The sequence below is a fragment of the Sarcophilus harrisii genome, chromosome 1, assembly GCF_902635505.1.
Source record: "Sarcophilus harrisii chromosome 1, mSarHar1.11, whole genome shotgun sequence".
Taxonomy (NCBI): domain Eukaryota; kingdom Metazoa; phylum Chordata; class Mammalia; order Dasyuromorphia; family Dasyuridae; genus Sarcophilus; species Sarcophilus harrisii.
The window spans coordinates 437,622,766-437,649,315 of NC_045426.1; the positions used below are offsets into that span (position 1 = coordinate 437,622,766).

General features: G+C 32.4%; 1 protein-coding gene across 2 annotated transcripts in view; it reads right to left on the reverse strand.

The window, feature by feature from the left end:
• Nucleotides 1-13,416: 13,416 nt before the first annotated feature.
• The window catches only part of ZBTB10 (zinc finger and BTB domain containing 10), a 44,028-nt gene continuing 30,894 nt past the window's right edge, over nt 13,417-26,550 (reverse strand). For both annotated transcript variants that reach the window (XM_031946230.1, XM_023495955.2), the window contains exons 4-6: nt 16,138-16,314; nt 15,201-15,373; nt 13,417-14,911 (exon numbers count right to left, since the gene is read on the reverse strand). In XM_031946230.1, the coding sequence (XP_031802090.1) occupies nt 14,606-14,911; nt 15,201-15,373; nt 16,138-16,314 (656 nt within the window). In that variant the 3' untranslated portion in view covers nt 13,417-14,605. The remainder of the gene's footprint in view (nt 14,912-15,200; nt 15,374-16,137; nt 16,315-26,550) is intronic.

Below are 26,550 nucleotides of genomic sequence, written 5' to 3' on the forward strand. Positions count from 1 at the left end.
AAATAACTGGAATGATGTGATGTCAACAGAAATGGGAAGTCTGGAAGAGGGGCAGACTGGTAGATGGGCCTGCATAGATTACACTGGCACTGTACTAAGCCCTAAAGGAGACAGGAAATGAAGAGGTTCTGATTGGGAATAACATGTCAAGTATGGGGAAAGGTTGTGTGTGGTGTGTGTATTGGGAGGGTGCAACTTGTGCAAAGGCAAAGAGATGGAAAATTATTATTTATGTAAAATAGGAAATCGGCCTATCAGGCTAAAATGGTTAATTTGTGAAAGGGAACAATTGTTAAATCAGTCTGGAAAAACAGATGGGACCCAGATTGTGAAGGGCTTTAAATGGCAGTTCAGAGTTTATCCTAGAGGTAATAAGGAACTACAGCTTTCTGAAAAGAATGATGAGTTCTGACCAGTGCTCAAAGAATGGGGGGAATACATATCTGGAAATGAAATTTTAAATTATATCTTAATTCAGTGATTATTTATTCTTCCTTCATAACAACTTTATTCAATCCAGGTCTAGGCTTGTCAATTTTACCTCCATGTGAAACCAGTCCCCTTGTCTTCTTCAGTTTATCTCTTCTTGCCAGTAGTTCCCACCCCGTTTTTTTTTGTTTTTTTTTTTTTTGCTAAGGCAATTGAGGTTAAGTGCTAGTGTCTGAGACCAGATTTGAACTCAGGTCCTCCTGACTCTCAGAGCTGTTACTCTAACCACTGCACCACTTCACTGCACTCCTTCCCCCCACTTCTTTAATCTATCTTCCCTTTGACTGCCAATTTAATCTTCTTAAAGCACAATTCTTGGTTCCCTATCATCACCATAGAAATTCCTCACTCTGCTATATAATAATCCTCATTGTGTCCAAAATTTGGTAGAATTGTTCCTACCTCCATAGCCCAGATCTTTCTTCCCCTACATCTAGAATGTCCACCCTAGAAATATTTCTTCATTATTATACTCATTTAGTCTTCTCCATACTCAAATCACCTTGCTTTTTATGTATTGCATCCTTCTGTAAAACGTCAATTTCTTGAGGCTGGGATTATTTTTCATTTTGTCTCTGTATCCCCTAAGTCAAGTGCAAGGCTTTGCATGTAGATGTTTAATATTTGTTGAATTAAAGGACTGGGGTAATAAACCTGAGTGACCTGGAGGATAACAGTACACCAAAATGAGAAATAGATTGTGGAATTATAGGAGATAATCAGTATCTGAGGCAATGCCACCTTTTCTATAAAATCTTTTCCTGATATTCCCTCTTGTAAAGAATCTTCCCTAAATTCTTCGTTTTGTATCTTTCTAATACACTAACCATACCAAGTCATTATCAGTTATCTATATAGGTTTGTGTTATCATTCCCTAAGGATAGAAATTGTCCTAAAATTCTTCTATATAATAATGTTTTGCACATAGCGGGCACCTGTTTAAATACTAGCAAGCCTTTAATGGATGCTTATTACCATGTGCAGGAAATAATCATTACCAAGACTGAGATTTGTTTTTCTAACAGGTTGCCCTTGGGCACTGGTATATTTTTTATATAAATTACTGAGAAATCTTATCAGTGGTACTAGCAAAAAAAAAATTTGTTTGGCAAAGCAATCTTCTCTGAGAGAGGAGAGTCACAATCAATACAGAGACAGACAAATTTGGAACAGTTTTAAACCAACACACAATAGGTACAGAAAGGAGTAGTTAAAAAAAAATAATTCCCCAAAAGGCAGGTATTATAATCACCTGACAAAATTTCTATAAAAAAAAAAATAATTCCCCAAAAGGCAGGTATTATAATCACCTGACAAATTTCTATAATCAACTTCAGCACAAAATCTTTTTTTTTTTTTAATAAATTAAATTATACTGAAACACAACATGGTTCTTTCAAATTACCTACATTTAAATTTCTAGATGCTTTGTACCTCAAACATAACTAGGTATGGTTTAAAGAACTGAGCTAAGAGTATCTGTTAAAGTTAGATCAACTGGAAAACGAATGCTGAATTAGTCACTTAAGAGTGGTTCTCAGCAGACAGATTTGAAAATGGGGAACCATCTCAAGTAGTGAAATTCTGGGAAAAAAAATCTTGAACTCCCCAAATAATTTATTCACATTTTTATTCAAAGTTTACAAATCTTAAACCAAATTACAAATATGAATACTGTTAGTAGTAACTGTCCTGTAAAGTATTTGTTTTTTAATCTTGAAATTGACATGTAAGTGTATTTTCATAGCTTATTCTACCCTAGGGACTATAGAATACAGCTGATATGCAGTGACAAATCATTTGTTTACCAGAGAGAAGATGAAGGGTTTCTAATACAGCAAAACAAATATGAGCTAAACTATCCCTAGGTGACTAAAGGATACAATTGTTCACCAAATTTACTGGCTTAAACAAATTAAGCTGGTTTTAGTGACATTCCACAACTTACACTGAAACAAACCAAACATCATGAAACTTATACTTCAACTGCTTATAGATCAGCTCAAAAAAAATTATTTCTTTCTACTTCATGGGATTTTCAGATTTTTATCTGTGTCTACTAACAGACCAATATATTAATAAAGTTTAGACTTACTGATCCATAAAACTTTTGTAAACTCCTGCTCCAAAACTGAAATGTAGATTCCATTTCATACAAAATAGAATTTTTAAACATATATTTAGAAGCTTTTAATTGTAAAGTTCAAAATTAATCAAATTGAATAAATGTTAGTAAATTACATAACATGTATCTAGTCTTTAATCTGCCTAAATCTTCATTTAGTTTTAAAGGTTATTACCAACTTTGGGTATCTATGTATATGAGTGTAGCTGAAAGAATCAAAGCCTTGCTAATATAATTCCTTAACTAGCTATCTCTAAACACATTAGTAAGTAATAAATATGGAGATCAAAGGTGCAAGAATGCTACATAAAAACAAAACATTCACAATGATGGTATAACTTGACTTGGAAGAATACCCAAACTTTAATTTTTAAGCCATTTCTGTCTCATATGCCCAAGTGGTCAAACAAAACAAATCAACACATGGAAATTTATTTTTTCTTCAAAATAAAAAAAGTGCATATATTATTCAGGTTCAGTTCCTAAACATGGTTATTTGAGTTCTGGAACTTAACAGTCACAGGGAATGAAAAGAAAGTGTTTTAAGTTTATGACCTATTGACCTGATGTCAGGGTGCAACTAAAATTTACTTGAATTGTTAAAACATTTCATTTTTTCTACATAGCTGGAAAATTCTGAGGCCACCTACAAATAATGATGTATATTTCAGCAGCCTAAGATTTTGAAATGGATACCAGTGTGGAAGCAAACTTGCTAAGGTTGTATAACAATTACAGTCACAAGAATTTTAAGACAGATGACCACCACTTAATTTAATATGAATCTTCTGAAAGAATAATAGTTTAGACTTTTCAGGGAGAATGAACTGGTGGCTCAATGAGGACATCATTTATATTATCTTTGTGACTCTATATCAGATTTCTAAAAATTTAAGAGTAGTCCTACTAATCCATTTAGAGGGTGATGATAGGCACATACCAAAATTCGTTTAGAACTTAATACAAAAGCTTAAAAATTATTTAACTTGAAAGTAACTTAAGAGTGATAATAAAGAAAAAAATTCTGATTGAATGTTTTTCCTCATTCATCCTGGCACATCTAAAGTAAAAGCATGAACTGCATTATTATGGTAAAATTATATTGCAACTAAGTTAATTAGCTTACAATTTTGAAGATCTGGAGTTAAGTAATAGGTTTTGGTGCCAAAGGACAAAATGAACTTAATATACCCATTGAAGTCATACAAGAATTGCTGTAGGGGCAATTAGCAAATATTCTGGTTGACATTAATTCTACACCTTCAAGTCTTAAAAAGGAAGTCATCAATTCATCTCTTAACTGTCAGATAATCTAGAGTAGACATTAAACAGGGGAAAGGTGATTCTTCTTGCTCCTCTCTTTAAAAATTAAGCAGTTATTTAAATGTAGAAGTTAATTTCCTACCTGTAACCTTGATCTAAGACACTGGTGGACTAGATCACTAATGGTTAACTGGAAAGTTCCTATATTACTCATGTAGAAATTGCCAAAGAATATATTAGACTCTATAAACTCCCCAACATTGGAATCTCATCTGACTTAAATTTAACTCGTCTTCCTGCCCATACAATGTTCTCTACATAGGAGAGGCTTTGGAGATGTTAAATGGCTTGTGGGTTTTTCCCTGTAACTATGTCTCAAGACTACACAAGATTATTTATCAAATATCAATTGTAAGGAGGAAATTTTGACCTAGGGGGTGGGGAGAGGTATAAGTTGCTATAATAAAGCTATTAATCTAGCATAGTGCTTCCCAGGCAGGTGAATTGGGCTGACATGACATAGTTTAAAAAACACTTTCATAGAAACAAAAAGGAGGCATCATGGTTTGATGGAAATAGCATTGGTGTCTGGAAACCAAGATCCAAGTACTGACACTGTGACTTTGGAGAAACTGCTTTACTGTGCAGAACATTAAGGGCTCCTCCTCTAACCTTATTTGTACTGTCAATTTTCTGGTTAAGATTGAAATAGTGGACCACAGGGAGAAAGATTTACCAAGAGAAGCAATCCTAAAGAAACCAAATCAATTCTAAACTGTTGATAAACCCCAGTCACATAATAGTGACTCATTAATGATCAGATTCTTCTATAGATTTTCCTTAAGATTACTATCCTCTCCACTTCAACCCTGGCCAAGTTACCATATGAACACTAAAACTGGTTGTGATCTTTTTGCCTGCATACAGTTGTGTTAGCATTTGGAGAGGCTTTAGCAAGTATGTGGTCAAAACCACTTGGTGACTAATTTAGAAAACAACCATCAAGTAAAAATTCTGAGCATATGGAAAAATAATGCTTAACATTATTCCTACATCATTTATCCATCTATTCATCTGTTAATTTATCTTTGGACTAGACATGATTTTATCAGTACAAGGAAGAATTTCTATCAATGTGGATGAGCATTTCTCTATAATTTGATTTTGGGCTAAATCTAATAACTATAAAGATCACAGTTCCAATTCCATCTCAAAGCAGAATTCAAATTGAGGCCAGGCCCATATTTCCTAAGTCATGCTGCTTCTGCTTCTAAGCTTGTACATATGTAGGTATGGTTATTTTCTTTTCCTGAGGCAATTGGGGTTGTGAGTTGCCAGGACCACACAGGTAGAAAGTGTTAAGTATCTGAGGTCAAATTTGAACTCGGGTCCTCCTGACTCTAGTGCTGGTACTCTACACACAGCGCCACCTAGCTGCCCCAGTATGGCTATTTTTTAGGGTGGCCAAGTAGGTTACAAAATCATGCTTAAAGCTGGAAGTTTTGTCCTTGGTACATACTAGTTGTACAAGTATGAGTATCTTGGGTCCTACCAGGAAATTCTCTAAAATTATTGGTGGATGGAGTTTCAATACCAGGAATTTCTTATTTGAAAAAAATGAACAAGACTATGCCACAATGCTTTTCAGTACCTGAATTGGATGGGAATTTTCTCAGATAGCTTGCTTTGGATGTTACTAATACGATTTTTACTATATATCCCAGATAAGAAATCTACTGTTAATTTACTGGTGACTTCTCTTTATTCTCATATATAAAACCCAGTTATCTTCAAGTGAAGAATGTGCTCAAAAGACTTTTAAGAAAGTGTATTTTGAAGAGTAAAGATAACCCATGAGGGTCCAGAATAGTTCCAAGTAGCAAGGATTTAATTTCCGAAGTTCTTTCACAACTATTGTTTCCGTTTTTCATAGTTTCTCTGATTTTTAGATTCATATTTAAGACACTTTTAGATTCTTGTTATTTGAACAGGTAGAGTAAAAAAGAAACATGCCAACAGGGAAGACGGTATGTACCTGTTTTTATTAAAAAGGGCATTTTTTAAATGTGGATGGCATATACTCCACTCTGAAAGTGGTGACAACTCCACTCAAGCAGTGGTGACAACAAAATAAATTGGAAAAGGGTTATTAGATTAAGGGGAAAAGGTATCCCAATACTTACTGCTTGATGAAAGATTAGTTTGAGTAGTCTTTCCAGTTTATACTACATGTAGCATCTTCTAGAGAAGGGGAAATTTGTCCATGACTTTTTTTCTTGCTTATTTCCAATAAGTAGTTTGATAAAGAAAAATTATGCCTTCTTTCTAAAATAAACTTTATATTTCTGCACAAGAAAAAAAAAATTTTCCATTTTGATATTTCATGTCACACAAAAACAGGTAACATGTTTCTGCCCCAAAAAAGATTACTCATATATTGTCCTTTCAATTATTTTGAGAATACTAGGCAAAATTACTAAAGGAATGAAATTGAATAGGGAAATCATTCTCTGTTATCTTAGGCACTTAGGGCATGATCATTTTTAAAGCCTCTTGAGAAACTTAATTCTTATCCCAAAAATCCCTTTCATCCCCAAGCATTCATAAATAGCAGGGTTGGTGCCAAACCATAAGATTAGGGGGGAGGGGGAGGGGAAGGGGAAGAAAGGAAATAGTTAAGTTTTTAACATAATGCCTGTCATATAATAGGTTGTAGATGCTTAATAAATGTTTCCTTCATTTGTACCTTGTCATTTTTACCTTTCCTTCATTGCACCATGTCAAGTTATTTAGAACTCAATTTCCTTTCTTTGGTCTTTATCTCCAGCACCTAGGTTGCTATTTAACATATCGGTGGTACTTAAAATTAGTATTTTTTGGTTGATATTGAACATCTTTTTTCCATACATAAAATACTCAAAAACAGAAGAGTTAAAAGCCTAGAGGATCATGCTGGAGAAAAGAAATCCCTGAGGTTTCTCTTCATTCATGGAATGACAGCAATGTGAACAAACAGCTAAAGGTTTGGTTGGGTACTAGATTTGTAAGAAATAGCAACAGCTATCAAGAAAAATAAGTGATTCAGCAACCAATAAAATAATTAGATTTTGAAAAACACTTCATTGGATTATGTGGAGATACCCATAGGTCTTAAGTATTAAACACTATTAATAAAAAGGGGGAGAAGGGGAAGAGAGAGTGGCAGTCAATAACAATATAATAGGATCTGAAAGTGCAGAAATGTATTTATATTTCTTTCCCAAAACTGTTAAAGGCCCTTAACTAAAGCACTAAGAAAGTCATTCTTTAAAGTCACATTTTTTCTATTAAAATTAAGAACCATGCTAAAGAAGCATCAGTTGAAGAAACAGGGAATGTTTAGCTTGAGGAAGGCATTTAGAAGAAATAGAGTATCTTCAAGTATTTGAAAGGCTATCATATTGAAGAACCATTGAGTCTTTCTCTGTTTGGCACCAAGAAAACAGAACTTGGAACAATGGTTAGATGTTGCTGAGAGGTGGAATGAGCTGCCAGTTGCTTTTCCCACAACTGGATCTTTTAAGTAGTTTGCATAGTTTTGGGCAATTATAGGGGCATAGATTGGAGATAGCTTCCAAGTCCCTTCAAACTGATTTTGTATGGTCAATTTACAAACAAGAAACAACTCAATAATTTATTAATTTCCTAAGACTGAAGTCTAATAATATAAAATATGATGGCATGAAAAATAAAATCCTGTTGGGAGAATTAGTGTTACTTCTACATATGTATCACAACAGTTTTAGGTTAAAATCATCCATGTAGACATCTTTCAATTGCCATGTGAAACTAGACTCAATCATTCTCAGTGTCAAAAAGTTTGATTAAGATATCAACAGATTTTAGGGTTAGAACTTACTAATAATAATCTATGAAAACATTGCTGTATATAGTGTTCCACATACCTAACCCTCTCATTTTCAATGATGAATAGTTTTTCATATTTCACCATATATAAAATATAAATACCAATGACTTAAACATTGAAGTTGTAATTATGAAGTCTCTAATCCAGTTCTGCTACAAATTGGTGGTCAAGGAAGTAATATAACACTCTGGAGGGACCTCAGTTTAAATATAAAACTGGGGATTACAGAATATAGGAACAGAGTCACAACTAAAGAGAACTCAAAAGCCATGAAATGGAATGCCTTCATTTTAGATATTAGGAAGTCAAGACCCAGGGACATTAAATTTGCCAAAACACATACAAATAAGCACTAGAGGCAGGATTTGAACTCGGGCTCTGGTTCTCGAGTCAATTTTTTCTCCATTATAGCACCCATCTTCTGATAGTCTCAGGTTACATAGATTTTCTTGCCCTAAATTATGTTTGTTTTCTTTTGCCACGTGTGTTTGCTGATGAGGTGGCCTAGGATTTTATCAATTGTAGGGTATGCTCAGGGAAGATACTCCTATTAATGTATCCGGTACGCATTATCTGTAAGTTAAGCCAAGATTTGAACCCAGGTCTTTCTGACTCTGCCCTCTCTCAACCTTGCTATTCAAACCAATTAAGTTTGAATAGTTATGCTTAAATTACTTAAAAACCCCAAAGACATTGTTGTACTGATATCCTGTACTAATAAAGAGCTTCATCTCTGAGGTCAAAATAAAAGTTCATTCTACATATTCAATCTGAAGAGAATACTGATTTCTAATAAAGGAAATTGCCTGAGAGAATTGAAAAGTGTTTTATCATAATCCAGCTTCTCTTGATCTACTGAGTTAGCCCAAATGTTAGATAGTCTTTTGTGTGTATAATCAATTGCAACATTAAAAACTGGCATGGAAAAGTTTAGAATTACATTGCTTTACTTCTGAATAAATTGTTTTAAAAAGTTAAAAAATTCCCCCAATTTAAAAATTTGATACATATTTAAGCAATTCACAATGTTGCTAGCAAAGAGCAAAGAAGAATTCATATGAGCTTTTTAAGACTCGATTCTGCTACTGATTTAAGTAAACTTGTGCAAGCTGCTTAAAGGCAAGTACCCTTTTAGGCCCCAATCTTTTTATTTGTGTAAGGAGGGAACATAGATAACCTTTCTATATCCCTGTTCTAGCTTTCAAATTGCTAATAAATCAGGAATCTGATGTGATCAGGAAAATGTTGGTTAATAAGACTTCATAAGTGCTTCCTCCCCCCCCCTTAGGTAATTAATATACTATAAAAAAGTAGATATTAGTTTCTACAATTAGTTTACAAACTTTAGTTTACAATGGATTTTCCTGAGCAACAAAACAACAACAAAAGGATCAGTTAAAAATAGGACTTGTTATTACCACAAAATTAAGTTCAAATATATGGCCAAACTTCATAAATCCCCAAATCTGTGTGTTTGGAATGGGGGTAATCAGAGGCTAGAATACATTTGGCATAGGAACCTTGTCTTCAGATAGTGAAACTGTTGCTGCTGTTAAACATTGGAGGAAATGGCTAACAAAACAAAAAACTATCTTTGAAAAATAAATTTCAAGTACTTTAAAAGTAATCATTAATAAATAACCTACATAGGGTTTTAAAAATCTTCTAAGTACTTTAACATGTTTAAATCCTCATAAATTACTCACTAGGAAATACACCAATATATACTTATGTACACCAAGTTATTCTTATTTTACATGTAAGAAAACTGAGATTTATTGAGATTGACAATTACAACTTCCCATTAAAATACGCCAATTGAGTCTTAGATTGTTAGAGGTAGAGAGGACCTGAGAGATCACTTTAATTAATCAATATATTAGGAAATACTGTTATCCTAATGAATTACTCATGCATTTAAATGTAATAAAAATTACTCAAAAATTAAGTTTTCCTCCTCAATGTATATAATGGGAGAAAAAACACCGAAATGTTAGTCAAAAAAAATTAAAATAAATTCACAAGGCAGGAAGGAGTTTAGTGCTCACAAGTTTGTATTTTAGGTTTGATCAAGAATATCGTGTATTTTCTAAATACACTGACAAAACAGTTTTGGAAGTTTACAAACATGTCTTAAGACACTAGGTAGGTAGATTACAACAAAAAGTTGATTTTTGTAAAAGATCTTCCAGAAGAACTTTTACAAACAATAGCATTTAAAAGAACATGTTTTTATGTTTACAGTGTTTAAAACAGATATTCCCCCATTTTAATAATTGCTCACACATCCATCCATCCTCCCCGCTCCAAAACTTTGTTGTTCAATTCATAAATTAAAGGACCCTGATAGTATAAAACTCAAGAGCTATTAAACAGTCCTTTTAAAAGTAGGCTTGTCCCTAACTTTGAAAATATTGGAATTATTCAAATGAAGAGAGGGACAAAGTTGAAATGAAGAGCATCACACATTAAATACTACAGAGACTAGTTTTTTTTTAAAAATTGTATTTATACCAATAATTATACCATAGTTAAGGATCTGGGTGACTGAATGGCACAGGAAAAAGTATCTCTGGTTCTCCAGTTGAAATCCAGCCTTCATAACATGAAAGTGGGGCATTTGATTAGTAATCAGTATTAATTGGGCCAGGTAACAAATACTTATCAGAAGAAAATAATGAAAATTGAAGTATTTGGGGTGAGAATGAATCTTCTACCCTCATAGCAAAGACTGATAGGATAGGAAGGGTTCACTGTTGTTTTGAAGTAAAATTGAGTCTTCAGGGCTTTTAATTTATCATCTTTCACTGAGAAAAATTCAGATAATATAGAGGGTAAATTAACTTTATGGGGGAAAGAGGGAAAGAGAAGTAAAAGCTAAATCCTTCATGTCACATTCAGAAATCACTACTACATTTAGACTTACTTCATGCACTTATATCAGCATGGGCTTATGGGTAACCAACTGAACAAAGTGAAAACTCTACAAGTCAGCCTTAACAAACAAAAAAAAATCATGATAGAATTGTTTTTAATATATAATTTTATAAAATATTAAACCTTTAAATAACTTTGCCAAGCATACATCATTGTAAATCTCTTTAAAACTGCGCTTACAGTTAATTGTTCTTTAACTAGGTGTAGATGAAAGTTCAAATTAACCTTAAAGATGTGTATCTCTTCTTCTTTGCAATTCATCTCACACCTCTCCTGCTCTTTTCAGGTCATCCTACAACTTTATTAATAGAAACTAATTTTACAGTGCTTAACATTTCCCCCTCACTCTTTATTTTCTGTTTCTTTCAATTCTCATAGCTATCCTTTCATTCTTCCTGGGTTCATTCCTAGTCTCTCCCTTACCAATGACTATTAGATATTTCCCAAAATTTCCAACTTCCCTTCTTTTTTTTTAGTAATCCTTTCCTAACAAAGGCATTTCATTTTTAGCTTAAAAGTAATATTACTAGAATGTGGAAAAATAGTATAATAACTGGCACATAATAATGATGACCGATGACTACAATAATGTTAAGACCAAAGTAGAAATAATTTTTGTGAAGTATGAACTGAACACTTGATCTTAATTTTTAGTAGATATTTTGTGGGTGTGTCCATTTCCTATGGAATGGATACATAATGTTTTATGCTCTTCACTCCATTAGATTATTTTTCTTTAATTTCAATAAAATTGAACCTTTTAATTTTGCTCTTGGCTCCTTAACAGACATAAATTACTATTCCATTGATAGTGCCTTATGGACAGAGAAGTTTTTAGAATTTTTGAACAAAAACAACTTCCTTAAATTGCACTGCAAGTTGATAAAGGAATACTTATCAAAATAGAATCCTCCAGTAGTATAACTTAGTACTAAGTGATTTAAAAAATGAGACCTAGAAAGGGAAAGGTGCCCCCTCTAAGATCAAAAGGTAAAATAAGTTAGGCAGTCAGCAAGTAGAAAAATCTGTCAATTCCATTTTCTGTTGTAAAATTATTACTTTTAAGAAATAATTTTTATAGGCTGTAGCTAATATATTCAGGAATATAAACACTTTTCCTTTGGATTACCTTTCTTGAAACAAATATTAAAAGTATCAAATGTCAACCTGACCAAGAATAAAGCCAATCTGTCATAACAGAAAAGGCAGTAGATAATCAATTATAAAATATTTAAATTATCAGTAACAATCCATCTATATTAAACCTCGCTTTCAAATTATAACCGAAACAAAAGCACAACAATTCTGTAGTGTACCAAGTGTATATTTCAATTTACTGTATGCAATCTAACAACAAATTTGGTCATAATTTACCAGATATACATAAATGATTTAAGTAGTAAAAGAAGATTCACTTTCAAGAGAATAAGTTCATACCTTGAGAAAAAAGTTAAAGTACATTAAGAATGAAAAGCCAGGTCCAGTTTCTATGCAGTAAGTGAGCTGTAGTCTAATAAAGCAGATTTAGGTGATTTTCAGATATATAGCTTTCTTTTTAATATATATATATATATTTATATATATAGACAGATCTACCAATTGTAAACTATGGTTTTTCTTTAAGAGGGGATAAATGGGATGGAAAAAAATCTTTATACTATTACTTACATATTCACAAAGCAGAACATTTACGTTTAAAATACTTTTTCATTCATATTATCTTTGCCCTACTAATTTCTACTTTGGACCCCACCAAAATTACACATTACTCATTTCAGTCTAGAACAATGAGAATAGGATGTATGCTTCAGATTAAAAGAAAAATGAAATCAAATCTAGCCATTTGTCAGGTATACAGTGATGCAGTAGCTACCAATGAAACAATTAGATGAAGGATGCATTTTAATAACCATATAACTGTAGTTTATCTCGGTTTCATCCAGCAGAAACATCAGTGTCTAACATTAAACCATCATTCTACTGAAATAAGGGACAATGATAAAGCTTGTCTCTTAAAATACACATCAACTTTGATCAGATGGAGCACCAAAAGATTATGACAGATTATGTCTGTCAAAGCATACTTCAAAACTTTTCCACACAACTAGCATAATTTAGTTACCCGATATTATAAAATAGGAAAATTGTCATTTTTATACTTAAAGTTGAAAATATGGTGACGTTCTTATTCTTATACAGTACTATCACAATGACCTAGCTAAGTGTTACTGGTAAATGCTGTGCATATTAATCTTGTGGCATATTAATCCATCATGTCAAATGTTCTTGGTGTCCAATGATCAGTTAATTCATCTGCTACTAGGCAACAATATGTTGATAAGTTTAACTTAATAATACAGTACCCTTTTCTATCCTGAGGAACCTTAAATCAAAAGTATACCACAATAAATTTGAAATTATGTTAATGGTTTTTCTTCTTAAAGATTCAATTTCAAATTTTCATGCTCCCCAAAGTGCCCCCTAACTGCAATATGCTGAAATAGGCACAGATTATGTGAATAAGTTACAGGTAGAAAGAATAAATACAATAGCAGAATGTGTCTTTTTCTTTTTAAAAAAGGTACTGAGAACTAAGTTAAAAATCAATCATTTACCATAATTCTAAAAACACTCAATGGCCCAGAAAATGTGAAACAAAAAAACAAAAAAACAAAAAAAAAAAAAGAAGAAAGCAATTTGTTGTGTTAATTTTAATGATGAAAAAGGGCACAGGAAGTAAAAATAACCTGATGTTTGACTTATACTGCTTATAACAAACTAACCAAATTGGACACACAGGATAAATTAAAAAACAAATCATGTGGCTTAATAATTCTATGACTCTCTATTAGAAATTTATGCCTTTTATAGAGGACTGAGGTATATACACTGGCCAGATAGGAAGGGTAGTACAGGAGGGAGAAAGAAAGGGAGGTGGGAAGAGGGTAGCTAACAAACAGTGCCAAGGTAACAGATACCAAAAACTAGACGGACATGTCAGAAAACGTCATATAGTAACCATTTATCAAATTAAACTAAAGCAGCAGGAGAAAGTTACTTATAATCAATCATTTTAGTGGTATTTTGTCAACTTCATTGGAAAACAAAGTTAACTTCAGCAACATCATTCCACATCTCATGAAGTAGTGAAGTTTTTGCAATTTAAACTGTCTGAAGGGAAGAAGGGAAAGGGGGAGTCAGTTAAGCTCATTCCAATAAATAACCTCTCCAGTTCTTGTAAAGGGACACACAGGAACAAAGAGCCGGGAAACCATAATATCAATACCAAAAGAAATGTTTTAAGTTATGTAGCAACTGAAATTGGACAACTGAAAAAAGTTGAACCACTGGGGGACCAGAGTCCCTCACAGAAAATGTTTTACTTTTTCTTTTTAAAAAATTTGTTTAAAAATAAAAAATAGAAACAAAACTCTACTAGCACAAACTAGCCTGAGTGGTTTGATGACAGTGTGATTGGGTCTGAGGAAGTTACTTCTGTACTTCCATATATTTTTTTCCCCATTCATGGTGACAAGTAAAACATGAATGTAAAAACACTACAAGGACAGTTACTATGCTTTTAATATGACTCAAATAGCTACTGTATATCCTATAAATAATAAAAAATATTTTTACTTTGATAACTGATTGGAGATGTGAGTACTCTGTATAATTCAACCAAAAGGTTGTTTGCTGTACAGTCCTGTGCAAATATAAAAATTTAGTAATATTTTTTGCTATAAGGCTTTGACCCTACAGTTTTCACAGCAACATAACTACCATCCAGCATGTACCATATTTTGCAAGCCTTCAGTTCAAGAATTCAAATTGTCAATTCATATTATGTCCAACTGCAGCATCCTTGAGGAGTATGCTAGGTCAGTTAATCATCTAATGACATACAAACATCCCCTGATTCGTCCCATCGAGATGGATCAGTCTGTTCTTCTCCATCATCAACCAACTCTTCATCAGCTTCTCCTGCTTCATTCTCCTCATACTCTTCATCTCTAGTGAAATCTGTGTCCTGCACCTGGTCTACACCTTCTTGACCTCCTGGTTGTGATTTATCAGTACATTCTACACATACTCCATAACGTCGAGATCCATGTCTTATTCCAACACTGGCTGCTAACATGAATATCTTCTTACACACCATACATTTATATTTTTTATCCTTTTTATGCACCTGATTAAGAAAAAAAGTTTAAAAAATATGTTGATGTACAGAAGAATATTTAAATAGGTAAGAGAATACTAATTATACATATTAAATTACATATCCAGGAAGTAGGCAAACACCATTGCTTGTAGTTCTACATAAAGTGGTCCAATTCTTATTTCAATTCTTATTCAAGACTACATAAATAAATCTATGGCAATTACTTTTCTCAGATGATTTAAAAATACTTCAAAAACCTCACAAATATTAAACAAATAATATTACATTTTTAAAATCAGTGTAAGAAATTACTTACCAGGGAATGTCTTTTTACATGTTCTCTTCGAGTAAACAATTTCCCACAGATATCACAGCTAAATGATCTCACTCCTGTATGAATGAGCAAGTGTCTTTTTAGTGTTCGTCTGTATTTGGCTACATAGTTGCAATGAGGGCATTTTAACTTGTTCATGATTATAGATGATTCACCTTTTAGGGAAAAAAAAAGACCAAACAGAGCCAACATGAAAGATATTAATGAGTTATTAACGCTAAAAAAGGAAAAAAAAAAAAAATCAGCCAAGTTCCAAACTTCTTTTCAAATCCACTTCTCAAATTACTAACAATAAGAAAAATGGGCAGACCACTTCTTCATTGCCCACTGCTGTTGCTGTGCACCATATGAATAGTGTAATGATCCCCAAAACAGGAAAGGAGGAGAAGGGCTATGTACTTAACTTCATACACATAGTAGGTAATCAGGTTTTAAAAAAAAAAGCAGTTGTTTACTTGCCTACCCCATTACTTTGATAAAGGATTCTTCTATACATGATTTATTTCAATGTTGCTGTCATTTTAAAACCGAAAAGGGTGTGTGTGTGTGTAAAATCCTCAAACCTTTTCTTTTGAGAAAATTTATCAAGAACCAGCTGCCCATTTTTCTATCATATTTGCTAACTTTATAAGGGACTTTACGAAAACAAAATGCCCTGTAAACTTCTAAGTACAAAAAATTTGAGACAAATTTCAATGTTCAGAATATTAAGGTTTTCTCCAGTAACTGAAATGATAAAGTCTACTATGCAAAGTGGTTCTCAGTTCTTAGAGTATGAGATTGTGTACAGGGGGAAGTGAAAATTGGGCAATTACATGCTAAGAGTTTAAGCAAAAATTTTATATGAAAAATTTCAGGACCTAAAAATGTGGCTGAAATAATTTTTAAAATTCTTGAAAATACTATTGGTTTTACTTGCCATTTTCCCAAGCTTCTTGTTTTGGCCAAGATTCCGGCAACAATCCATACTTGAAATCATTTGAAGTACCCGGCAACAATCCATACTTGAAATCATTTGAAGTACCCGGCAACAATCCATACTTGAAATCATTTGAAGTACCCGGCAACAATCCATACTTGAAATCATTTGAAGGACCTATTACAAATTAAAAGCTTTTTTTTAACCTTTAAATATTTTATTTGCAGTAAATTTTTTTATTGAAATTTTACTATTGTACACGAGTAAACAAAGCATCATAATTGTGATAGAGTAAGATGGGCTCTTGCAATTTTATTCCAAATGTTATATTTCTCTGAATTTATGTACCCATTATGTACCCATATGTACCCATGTTCTGAGTCAGTAATGTTAGAGAAATTCAAAAATATTGTTTGAAAAATAATTATCTCTGCATTTCAAACAACTTTTCAATCTAGCAGAGATCATAAGCTACTGTCTAGAGGTATAAATACAAAGTCCTAATAGGCTAGGGGATGGTATGTATCTTCAGAGAAATGCAATTATAAAAAGTCAATGATATCATTCTATTTAGAAACACAATGATGCTTATTGGCTTTTTGCTGGAGATTGAATATTGATAGCTGTGGCCATCTGACTCATTACTAGAATAATCTGTTCAATAAATGAAGAAAACTATATTCCTGAAATGATTCAGCAAACTCTCCTACAGTTGCACCACATAGGCGCATGTATTCTGCTTTTCTAGTGTACTCCATCACCAAAGAGGGCATATATTTAAGAAAACTGCCTAAGGATTTCAAATACATATTGCCAGGGAGGAGGGGGAGAGCAGGGGGAAAGAGGGAAAAAAAAAAAAAAAAAAAAAAAAAAAAGATATAATTTATAAGGCACCAAGAAATGGCTCACCAAGAATGAAATGAGATTTAACAAGCTCCAGTTTATCAGGGTGCTGTTAATTGATTTAAATTACAGTATGTTTGGGTTTAATCTATCTAGATTAATAGATGGCAGAGTGGCAAGGAATTCAAGCCTAAATGCAAGATACCATTTAAAACTAGTAGAATACTACTCCTACTATCAGTCTCATGTCACTAACATGAATGTAAGCTAGAAAGCTTAGTAGATTCCCAAGCACCGAGTCATAAAGCAAAGAACAGGGAGAAATTTTGACCTCCTAGTCTCTCAGGAGGGCAGTAATTATTTCTTCTATTTCTTGTGCTTTCTGCCACTGTTTGTCATGGGATGTTTTCAATGAATATAATACTGGATGATAGTGATACTTGAACTAAAGAATGATTTTTATGCTCTGCCTTTTATGATGACAGATATGTTTTCTTTTTTAAAGATAAGGGTAAAGTCCAAGATTTTATTTCATTCATGTGAGGAACTCCAGGAATGTATACTTGTCCACAAATGAATAGGGGCATCTTAGCTGATAAATCTCAGACTTGCCTAGGGCACTGAAAATAAGTGATTTGCCCATGGTCACATAGCTAATAAGTGTCAGAGGCAGAACTTGAATTCTAGTATTCTTCCTAACTCCAAGGTCAGTACTCAATATCCATAAAATTTTTAAATAAAATCATAAAATCAGTTAAAATTAGATACAATCTCTAGTAAGAAAATTTTAGAGGTCAATCTGCTGGCTACCCCTAGATTATAGAGAGGAAAACTAGATCAAGGCCCAAGCCCACTTCTGTTAGCTGCTCATCTTGGGCAAGAAAAGATTTGTAAGTAGTGATACAATTATATCAATCAAACTGAATGCTCTAAAATGAATTATAGTGACCAAACCTTTAATATCAAAAGATATAATAAAAAAAGAACATTAGTTCCTTTCCTTAAGTTTATGGACATGCAGTAAAAAAGATGTAACAATAAAATTGATTCAAAAACTGAATGTAAATATTACTGAGGGAGAAGCAAGGTCCTTTGTTACTGAACTATTTTCTTTAGAAAAATAGGTCCAAAAGAAGCAGAATTTCATAAACGTGTGTAAAGGGACAGAAAATACTATTATCTTTTAAAAAATATGCTTGTTTGTTGTCAATTCTTCTGATTCTATCTTGTCAAAGTTTCTGATCCCATGTTTTTCTATGTTTCAATGTTTCTGTTGGTGATTGAAAAAAAAAAAAGAACAAACTAATACCTTCCTTTTATGAACAGTATAAAGAATTGCGATATTATAAAGATATTCTTCTATCTATATCCTCTAGTTTCTCCCTCCCTTCACATCTTCCCAGTGTTTCACAAATTCCCATAAGTCATCTACAATAAGGGTATTGGTTTTATAAGAAAATATTCTTATTTTGTGAGTAAAGGGAGCGGACTAAATAAGGACACAAAAAATTAATTCAAGCATTGACCAGTAAAGAACTGGCATCAAATAACCCAAGCTGTTTTACAAGGCATGGAAAGTATGAAAATTTAAAAGTTGCTTATATTTTCCAATAACTTATTGCCAAGTAAACCAAATGAAATATTTATATTTTATCTAGTACTCTTTTTTCCCTCAACTTATGAATTATTATTGCCTCATCTCCTGTAAAGGACTATAGAATCCTCTATATGCTTTTGGAATTTAAAAAAATCGAAACAAAACAAACTGCTAAATTTAAATGGATTACAATCCCAATACTGACTTAGATCTGCATTCAGCTACTATTATAGAGTACCATTATAATGGTACCTTCTCCCCTTCCCCATTCTTTAATAGCAAAGATAACACTTTTTACCTTAAACTATACCACAAAAGAAAAACCACAAGAATGACGGAAACAAGCTAATATAAACTTAAAACACAGGACTCCAAGAAACTTTTAACAAGTTTAAAAATGATTAGATAGATTGGTAGATTAGAATATCTACTATACAAAAGAATTTGAAATGATATACTGGAATTTTTCAAAAAATGAAATCTGTTCTAAAGAGTAAGATATGATGCATAATTCTAAACATAGAATCCCAGTTTTCCATTGCCTCATTCCACTTGGGGGGAGATGAGCTCTAGCATTAAGATGGCTAATCCTTCTTTAGGGTTTCTTGGCTTGAGGGAATTTTCCATTTCTGCGTACCTTAATAAATACTTATTTGTATTACTTAAAAAAAAAGAAAAAAAAAACCCACTTTTCACTCTACAGTTTAATACTATGACTTAACAATGATAACTGTCTTCACTTGAGCTAATAATGGAACAAGTAAACCTGAAAATTAAAAATTCTTAGATGAAGTACACTTCATTTGCTACCTCTTAAATTAAACAGAGAGAGAGAGTGTGTGTGTGTGTGTCTGTCTGTCTGTCTTACACATTTATTATTAATTCACAGCAAAGTAACTGATTTTAAAATCCCTAACAAAAACCAAGTATCAATTTGACTCAGGAATGTCCTTATTTCACAGCCTTCCAGGTAATAAACAATGAACTGATGCCAAACCACTTAATACCACAAACTATTAAACTTTTCAAAAATACATCATTACTGGGAGTCTCTAGGCTAAAAATGCCAGATTTTACAACAGAACATTCCTTCACAAGGAACCAGAGAAGCAATGTCCTAATAAGTTTTAGAGGCAGATTAATCAGGTATTAAGACTACCTAGCTAATCTATTGTTTTGTTTTTTTTTAAACAATATCTGTATTATTATTATACCTCGCAGTACTTATATTCCAAATAATTTAAAAGAATTCTGATGATTTCCATTTTTCAATGTGATTGTATGACATTCCACCAATCACCCTTATACAGTAAAGTATACTAACAATTGTGACTTAGAAACTCTGACAATGGCCAACCAATATTCCAGGGGATGAAATATGGTGCCCACCCACTTCTAGAGGGGTCAAAGATTCAAGAATGTATTTTCAGGGTGGAAAAGTTATTGAGGTTATTGGATTTTTGTTTTTGGTCACAGCCAATGCAGGGGCTTTTCTTTCTTTCTCATAATTAAAGAAGTAGGGAGAGGAAGAATGGAATCGAAAAAGAAAAAAAACAAGATGTTTTCTATGGGCAAAAAAAAAAAAAAAAATTATAAAGCACCGGAGACTTCTAGATGGGTTGTCTCAAGAGGAGGCAGGAAGACCAACTTCCCCATACCTACCTTCAGGAACTTTAAGATATAGATGAGACTAAATAATGATAAAGAAAACCAAAGAGGAACTACAGTAAGTTATTTCTTCAACCCTACAACTATACCCAAAGGTCAGCTAGAAATCCAGCCAAAGAGAATTAGGAGAGTATCTACCCCAAGGCTTCCTCTTAGGATAGGAAATCTGAGCATCAGTACCAACAATTGATACAAAGTACAATAGACCTTTGAGACTCAGCACTCTATACCTTAAAAGACTGGGAAGAGGACAGGAGGAGAGAGAAAGAAAAAAAGGGAAAGGAAGAGGAGAAAAGAGAGTGGCACAGCTGAGGCACTAACCTTGGGAAGCAGAAGTAGCTGAAGTAATTTAAAAGACCCAGGATAAGATAAAGCAGAGCTGACCAACCTCACCAAAAGGCCAGGGTAGGACAGGTATTTCTTTCTTAGAAATTCAGTTAAAAGGCCAATATTGGAGAGATTGAGTAAATCAAAGAAAATACCATTATTTAAAAAAAAAAAAATCTATGCAAATCAAAAGGAGAGTAACTTCTTAATAAATGAAGCAGTCTGACTCAAAAAGGAAAAGCAGACTTTCTACAAGGACTGAAATAACAGCTATAGACTAAATAACAGAAGAAAAATTAGCTAAGAAAGTTATGCAGTAAATTTTACCAATGAAATAACTTGAAAACAGAAATAGACCAAATCAGTGTGAGACTTCAGAAATACTACAACAAAAGCAAGACTGAAAATCCATCCATCCATCATCCATTATCTAAATACCTGACTGAAAAACAGGTCAAAAACAACTGTCTTAAGAATTCAGAACTTCAAGAATCAATTGAAAAGCCATATATATTTTAAAATCCTACACAAAAACTAGAAGGCCAAAGAAAGAACCTTCTCCTGAAAGAAAGGAACATCAAATAAAATTCAAAGTTCGTGTTAAAAAACAAAATACTGCAAACCATCCAGAAAAAGTAGTTTAAATACTAAGGAATACAGGATCCTTTCTGCTTGGTTTTTGAATTCAGTATTCCAAGAATAATTTAGCAACACTGAAAAATGGAAACAAAACAATTCAGAAAAACCTAGAAAGTAAATTTAAGCAATTATATATAAATTATATATATATATATTATATAATTATAATTATGCATGCTGAAGTGTTAAGATTTCTAATAGGAAGAGAAAAAACAAGTGTCCCTTTTAAGACCTCAAACTAAAAACAAACGTAGCTGAGAGGCAAAGGTATAAGCATGTTAGTTTTTAAGAAGGGAAAGATAATAAAAGATAATAATTAGCGAACATAAGTACACAAACAAGGAGCAAGAAGGAATGGGCATCAGATGAACCTCATTTTTACCTGAAATAAATACAATACACAGAACATTAAGTAGAAATATATCAACCTGGGATCAAGCTAGGAAAACAAGTATGGATGGTGGATTGGTAAAAGGTGGTAACAATCAACAAACAAAACAAGCTGCTTGATGATGATGGGGATATTAAGAGGGGGAAAAAGAAGAGACCTTAGACATTTGGGGAATAGATGAATAAACTGGTTTATGAATCTAGTGGATTATCATCATGCAGCAGAATTCTGCATCAGTTGCAGTGACGTGAACAGGAGCAGAAGTATATACAAAGACAACAATTTAGTCCTATACTACAGTTCTAATCAATACTGTGACCAGTCATTTTCTCTAGAGGACCTGGAATTTCAAATTATTTTCCAGACAGCTGGACCAATTCACTACTCCAACAAATAGTGTATTAATGTGCTTGTTTGTTCCAGAGTTCTTTTATTTCATTTTCTCCTGCCAATGACTACAAAAAAATTGGAGCTCAGCAGACTATTAAAAGCTGTTAAAAGAATAATGGTGTTTGTGGGTTTGATTTTTTTTTTTGGTGGGGAATGGGGCAGAAAGAATGTATATGTATATGTTTATACACACATACACTCAAATATATATTTATGCATATATTTATGTATATGATTGTCTTCTTTGTCAAAACTTAACAGAATTAAGGCTTATTAAGACACTTTTTTTTCAATAAAATTCCATGAAACAACTTATATTAAAAAAAAAAAAAAAACTTCAGAGAAAGGAAGGACTGACTAATGAAAGCATGAAACTGCAACCAACTTTTTGTAAGGACAATGATGATCATTCCACCTGCTTATAAACTATCTAAAACTATAAAACTAGGATTCTTAGTAGCAAACCTGGGTTCCAGTGCAAACTTTGCTATTAACTGTAATGATAATTTGCTTGCTAATTTATCTCTGGGACATAGTTTTCTCATCTGCCAAAATGGACAAAATCTGATTCTATCACATACTTTTTCTCCAAAGACAGCACTAACACTCCTAGTCAAGGCCAAAGTTTTGATTCACTACAAAAAAGAAGTTAAAACTGTTGTCTCTACTGAATGATTGGTGCCAAAAATTCTCCTACAATGATTAAAATTCTAAAGGTAAAAGATTAAAAAAATATTAACTTCATTTACTTCCAAGTTTTCCTTTGAGTTTTTTCCTTTTCATCTAAGTTAACTTTGCCAACTCCAGTAAAATCAGGGAACACTCTGAGAGGGGATTACTCAAAATGGGAATGTGTAGATATGGCCAAAGTATTAATATTTATGGCCAAAGTGTTAATATTTATATCATATTGGGCACTTTCAATTGGGGGGTGGCAGGATGGGTATGTGGATAGATTTCAGGTGCAATGACTGCCCAAGAATCCAATCTCCCATTTAATAAATATTTTAATTTCCTCAAACTCACAATGCTATGATACAATAAAAAGAATTGATTTTGTTAATTTAAATACTACCAAAGATTTAAAAATGAAGTTTTATTTCTTAAATCTTAATCAAAAAACTTGTGTTTTAAGAGCTGCAGTTCTCTACTCTTCACTTAAATACCAGACTTAAAATATTCACCACCAGGATTCATATTGATAGTAGAATGTGAATCTCATACTTCAATTTCTGTCCTATTCCTGATTGGTTTTACTCAACTAGCAAAAACTTCACCTTTTTATTTACTAATTTTAACCCATTCCTTTATAGTCTAAGCTTTATGTTTTGTCATAGTGTAGAGTGACAGCAGTACACAGGAAAAGTTATCCACTATAGCAAAATATAAAATGAAAAGAACTATTTGCTAATTTGGATAACTTTCTAATTCCACTCTGTCTTTTCAGAAAGGTTAATGGATTCATTGGGTTCAGCAATGAAACCAGAAGTGCAATGTCAGGAAATAAAGTAGAACCCACAGAATTTAATTCACTCAACACACAAAAGATAAGGAAAAGTGAAAAAGAATGGTAAGCTTCACCTCAATTACCCATCACCAATGCTGTACAAGTGAAAAATCATGTTTTCTATATTAAGAACTGAATGTGCTAGAGAACATCCTTTCTTAGCACTGAATTCTTATTTTCTCTTTAACTTAAATTGAAACTGTAATTTTTACCTGTAGATAGATAGTGGATCCACTGATGCTTAGAAGTAGGTCTCTGAGAATGTTATTTGTTCCTGAAGGAACCACTTCATGTTTAGCTGTTTTAAGGTTTATACAAATGCTTTTCTTTATGACAGTCTTGTAATGTAGGGAGTACACACATATATGCTATGATTCACATTTTATTATAAGAAAACTGGAGTTCATAAAAGTCTAAATGAAGTAGCCAGTCATAAAACTATTGGTAGCACAGTTTACATGTTAAAGGGTTAAGAAATACATAAACAGTATAATATATAGTAGCCCAATCTGAGGCTACTCCTTTGCCTAAGGAGAAAATCAGGCAGGCCATAATTCCAGGCAATGGGTTGAGGTGGAGGTGGAGGTAGATAGGACTTTCTACTCAGTTTGTAGTATTGTAGCAAAAGATGTACAATAAAGATGACACTTTACTTGGTTGTCTGTTGAATTGGGATTTGAAGGGTTGCAACTAGTGTATTATCATGAAGTAATACAACATGTCAATTATATTTTCAAAACAAATATTGTAACTTGAAACACATGACTGACTGTACATGGTTCAGTTTACCTGAACCATTTTTTGTTCATTTTTCACCATGTCTATCATAATTCATCCCTTTCTCTGGAAGTCAGATTAAAATTATTTATCCATAGCAACTTATTTCTAAACAAGTTCTTTTTGATCACAATTAAAATTCCTTGTTTGTTTAATTGATCATTCCGAATTTTCTCCGAATCCTATCATTTAAGGCACTTCCTAGCACAGATTAATATGCAAAACTGTCTCAGAGAGTCAAGTCCCTTAACTATGATATGAATGAATTCTTAGTCCATAATATGAAAAGTTTTGCTTAACTGTACTATTACTACTTAATAAAAATAAAATCTACTATTAAGGAATGGTTAACTTGGGAGGGGAAGGAGAAAGGATATTTGGGGGTTACATGTGAGATATAAAAACAAAAAGTTATCAATAATAGATACCCTTAAAAATTATACAAAAGATTTTGGCTTTCTGAAGCAAAGCTTAAAATATAAAAATTATGGGCTTCTTGGCAAATATTGTTGTATAGAACTTTGCTTTTTGAAGCAAGAGGTTTGTTGATTTTTTTTAAAATCTGAAAACAGAGGAGCCAGGAAGAAAGTTATCCATATTGATCTGCTAAGAGAGCTTTAATATGGTAGCATAGAATTAACAGGAAGAAACACATTTAGGAGGCAGAAGATGAGGCTAAAAACACAGGCAAAACAGGTAGGAAGATTAAGCATCAATCAGCTAGGGCTCTATTCAAAAATTAACTATGGTAGTTATACTTTATCTTTGGAACTGTCTAGCTTCCATTTTAAATAAAATCAATTAATGAAAATCCAACTTACCTTCTCTCCCTCCTACCTCTTAACAGAAAAAAAACAAAACCTTTGTAACAAGCTTGCATAGTAAAATGAAACAAATCCCCACATTGGCCCAAGACCAAGAAATGTTCTAGTGTGTATTGAGACCATTATGTCAATGGGTTGCATGCTTCATCACAGCATCACTATTTTTAAAAAGCATTTTATTTTTAAATAAATATAGGTAAATATAGGTATAAATAAGATGAATCCTTGAAACTGAAACTCAGATCTAATTAACATGAGTAACATATCTGAGTGTCACAAGGGCTGATAAGAGAATAAATGTGTATTACTGGCTAAAAAGTCCTATCCAAGTTGTTATTTTAGCTGTTTCATACTACATTGGGTGTTTCAAGTTGTTTCTGGACTAAAGCTGAGATCTGCTCAGCTTTAATTTATACTACACTCAATTTAAAATCATAGTGGAAGGAGAACCTGAAAACAAGAGAGGGGACCAATAAATTCCCCAGCAGAGAAAACTCAAAAAGGAAGCAATTAAACCCACATTTTCAGTTTTATAGTATAGATACAAATCTGTAAAGTGAAGCTAATAGACACCCGACCACAAGGAAATACATAGATAATACAAGTAGTTCTAGAAGAGAATTTCTAATGTCTAAAATTAACAAAAGAGAACAAAGTAGTTAAAATCTCACAAGAGGAAGTTCTTAAACTAGAGAGGAGATAATTTAGGTAAAGACTGAGGGAGAAACAAGCAATATTATTGTGGGAATGAATAAGCTTGGATTAAAAGAACAAGTACAAAAAGAATTAAACAATAAACAATTCACAGAACAGAAACAAACTATAAATGAATCAAAGAAAAAAAATTTAAAAGTAAAATGAAATAAAGGCAAAAATTATGAGTTACATAAACTCTGTGCAAAAATAGAAGATATACTGCCCCTATTTGGCATAAATATAAAAAGCTTTCATCAAAATACAGCATGCATTTATATAAATTTTTAAAGAATTAAAAAGAACATTAAAATAATTAAAATTAAAAGAAACTAAAAGAAATGAGACAAAAAAAAAAAAAAAAAAAAAAAGAGCCAAACACTCCAACAAATTGTTTTCAAAAATAGAGATGAGTGGCACACTATCTCATTCCTATTCAGATGTTCTTGATATGATACTTGAACTAAGGGAAAATAAAGCAGAAAAAGAAAATTATACATCAATACCAGGAAATTTTATTTTAAAATATGGAATAAGATATTAGCCAATCACACTAAAGGAATATTGACCAGCTTATTCACTATCATCAGGTTGGACAGATAATCAGGAAATGTAGACATAGTTCAATTAAGGAAAACTATACTGTTAATGGACTATGTTGCTAAAAAAAAAAAAAAAAATCATATTATAATCCACACAGAAAGCCTTTTATCAAAATATATCATGCATTTATATTTATTCTTAAAATTTAAGGAAC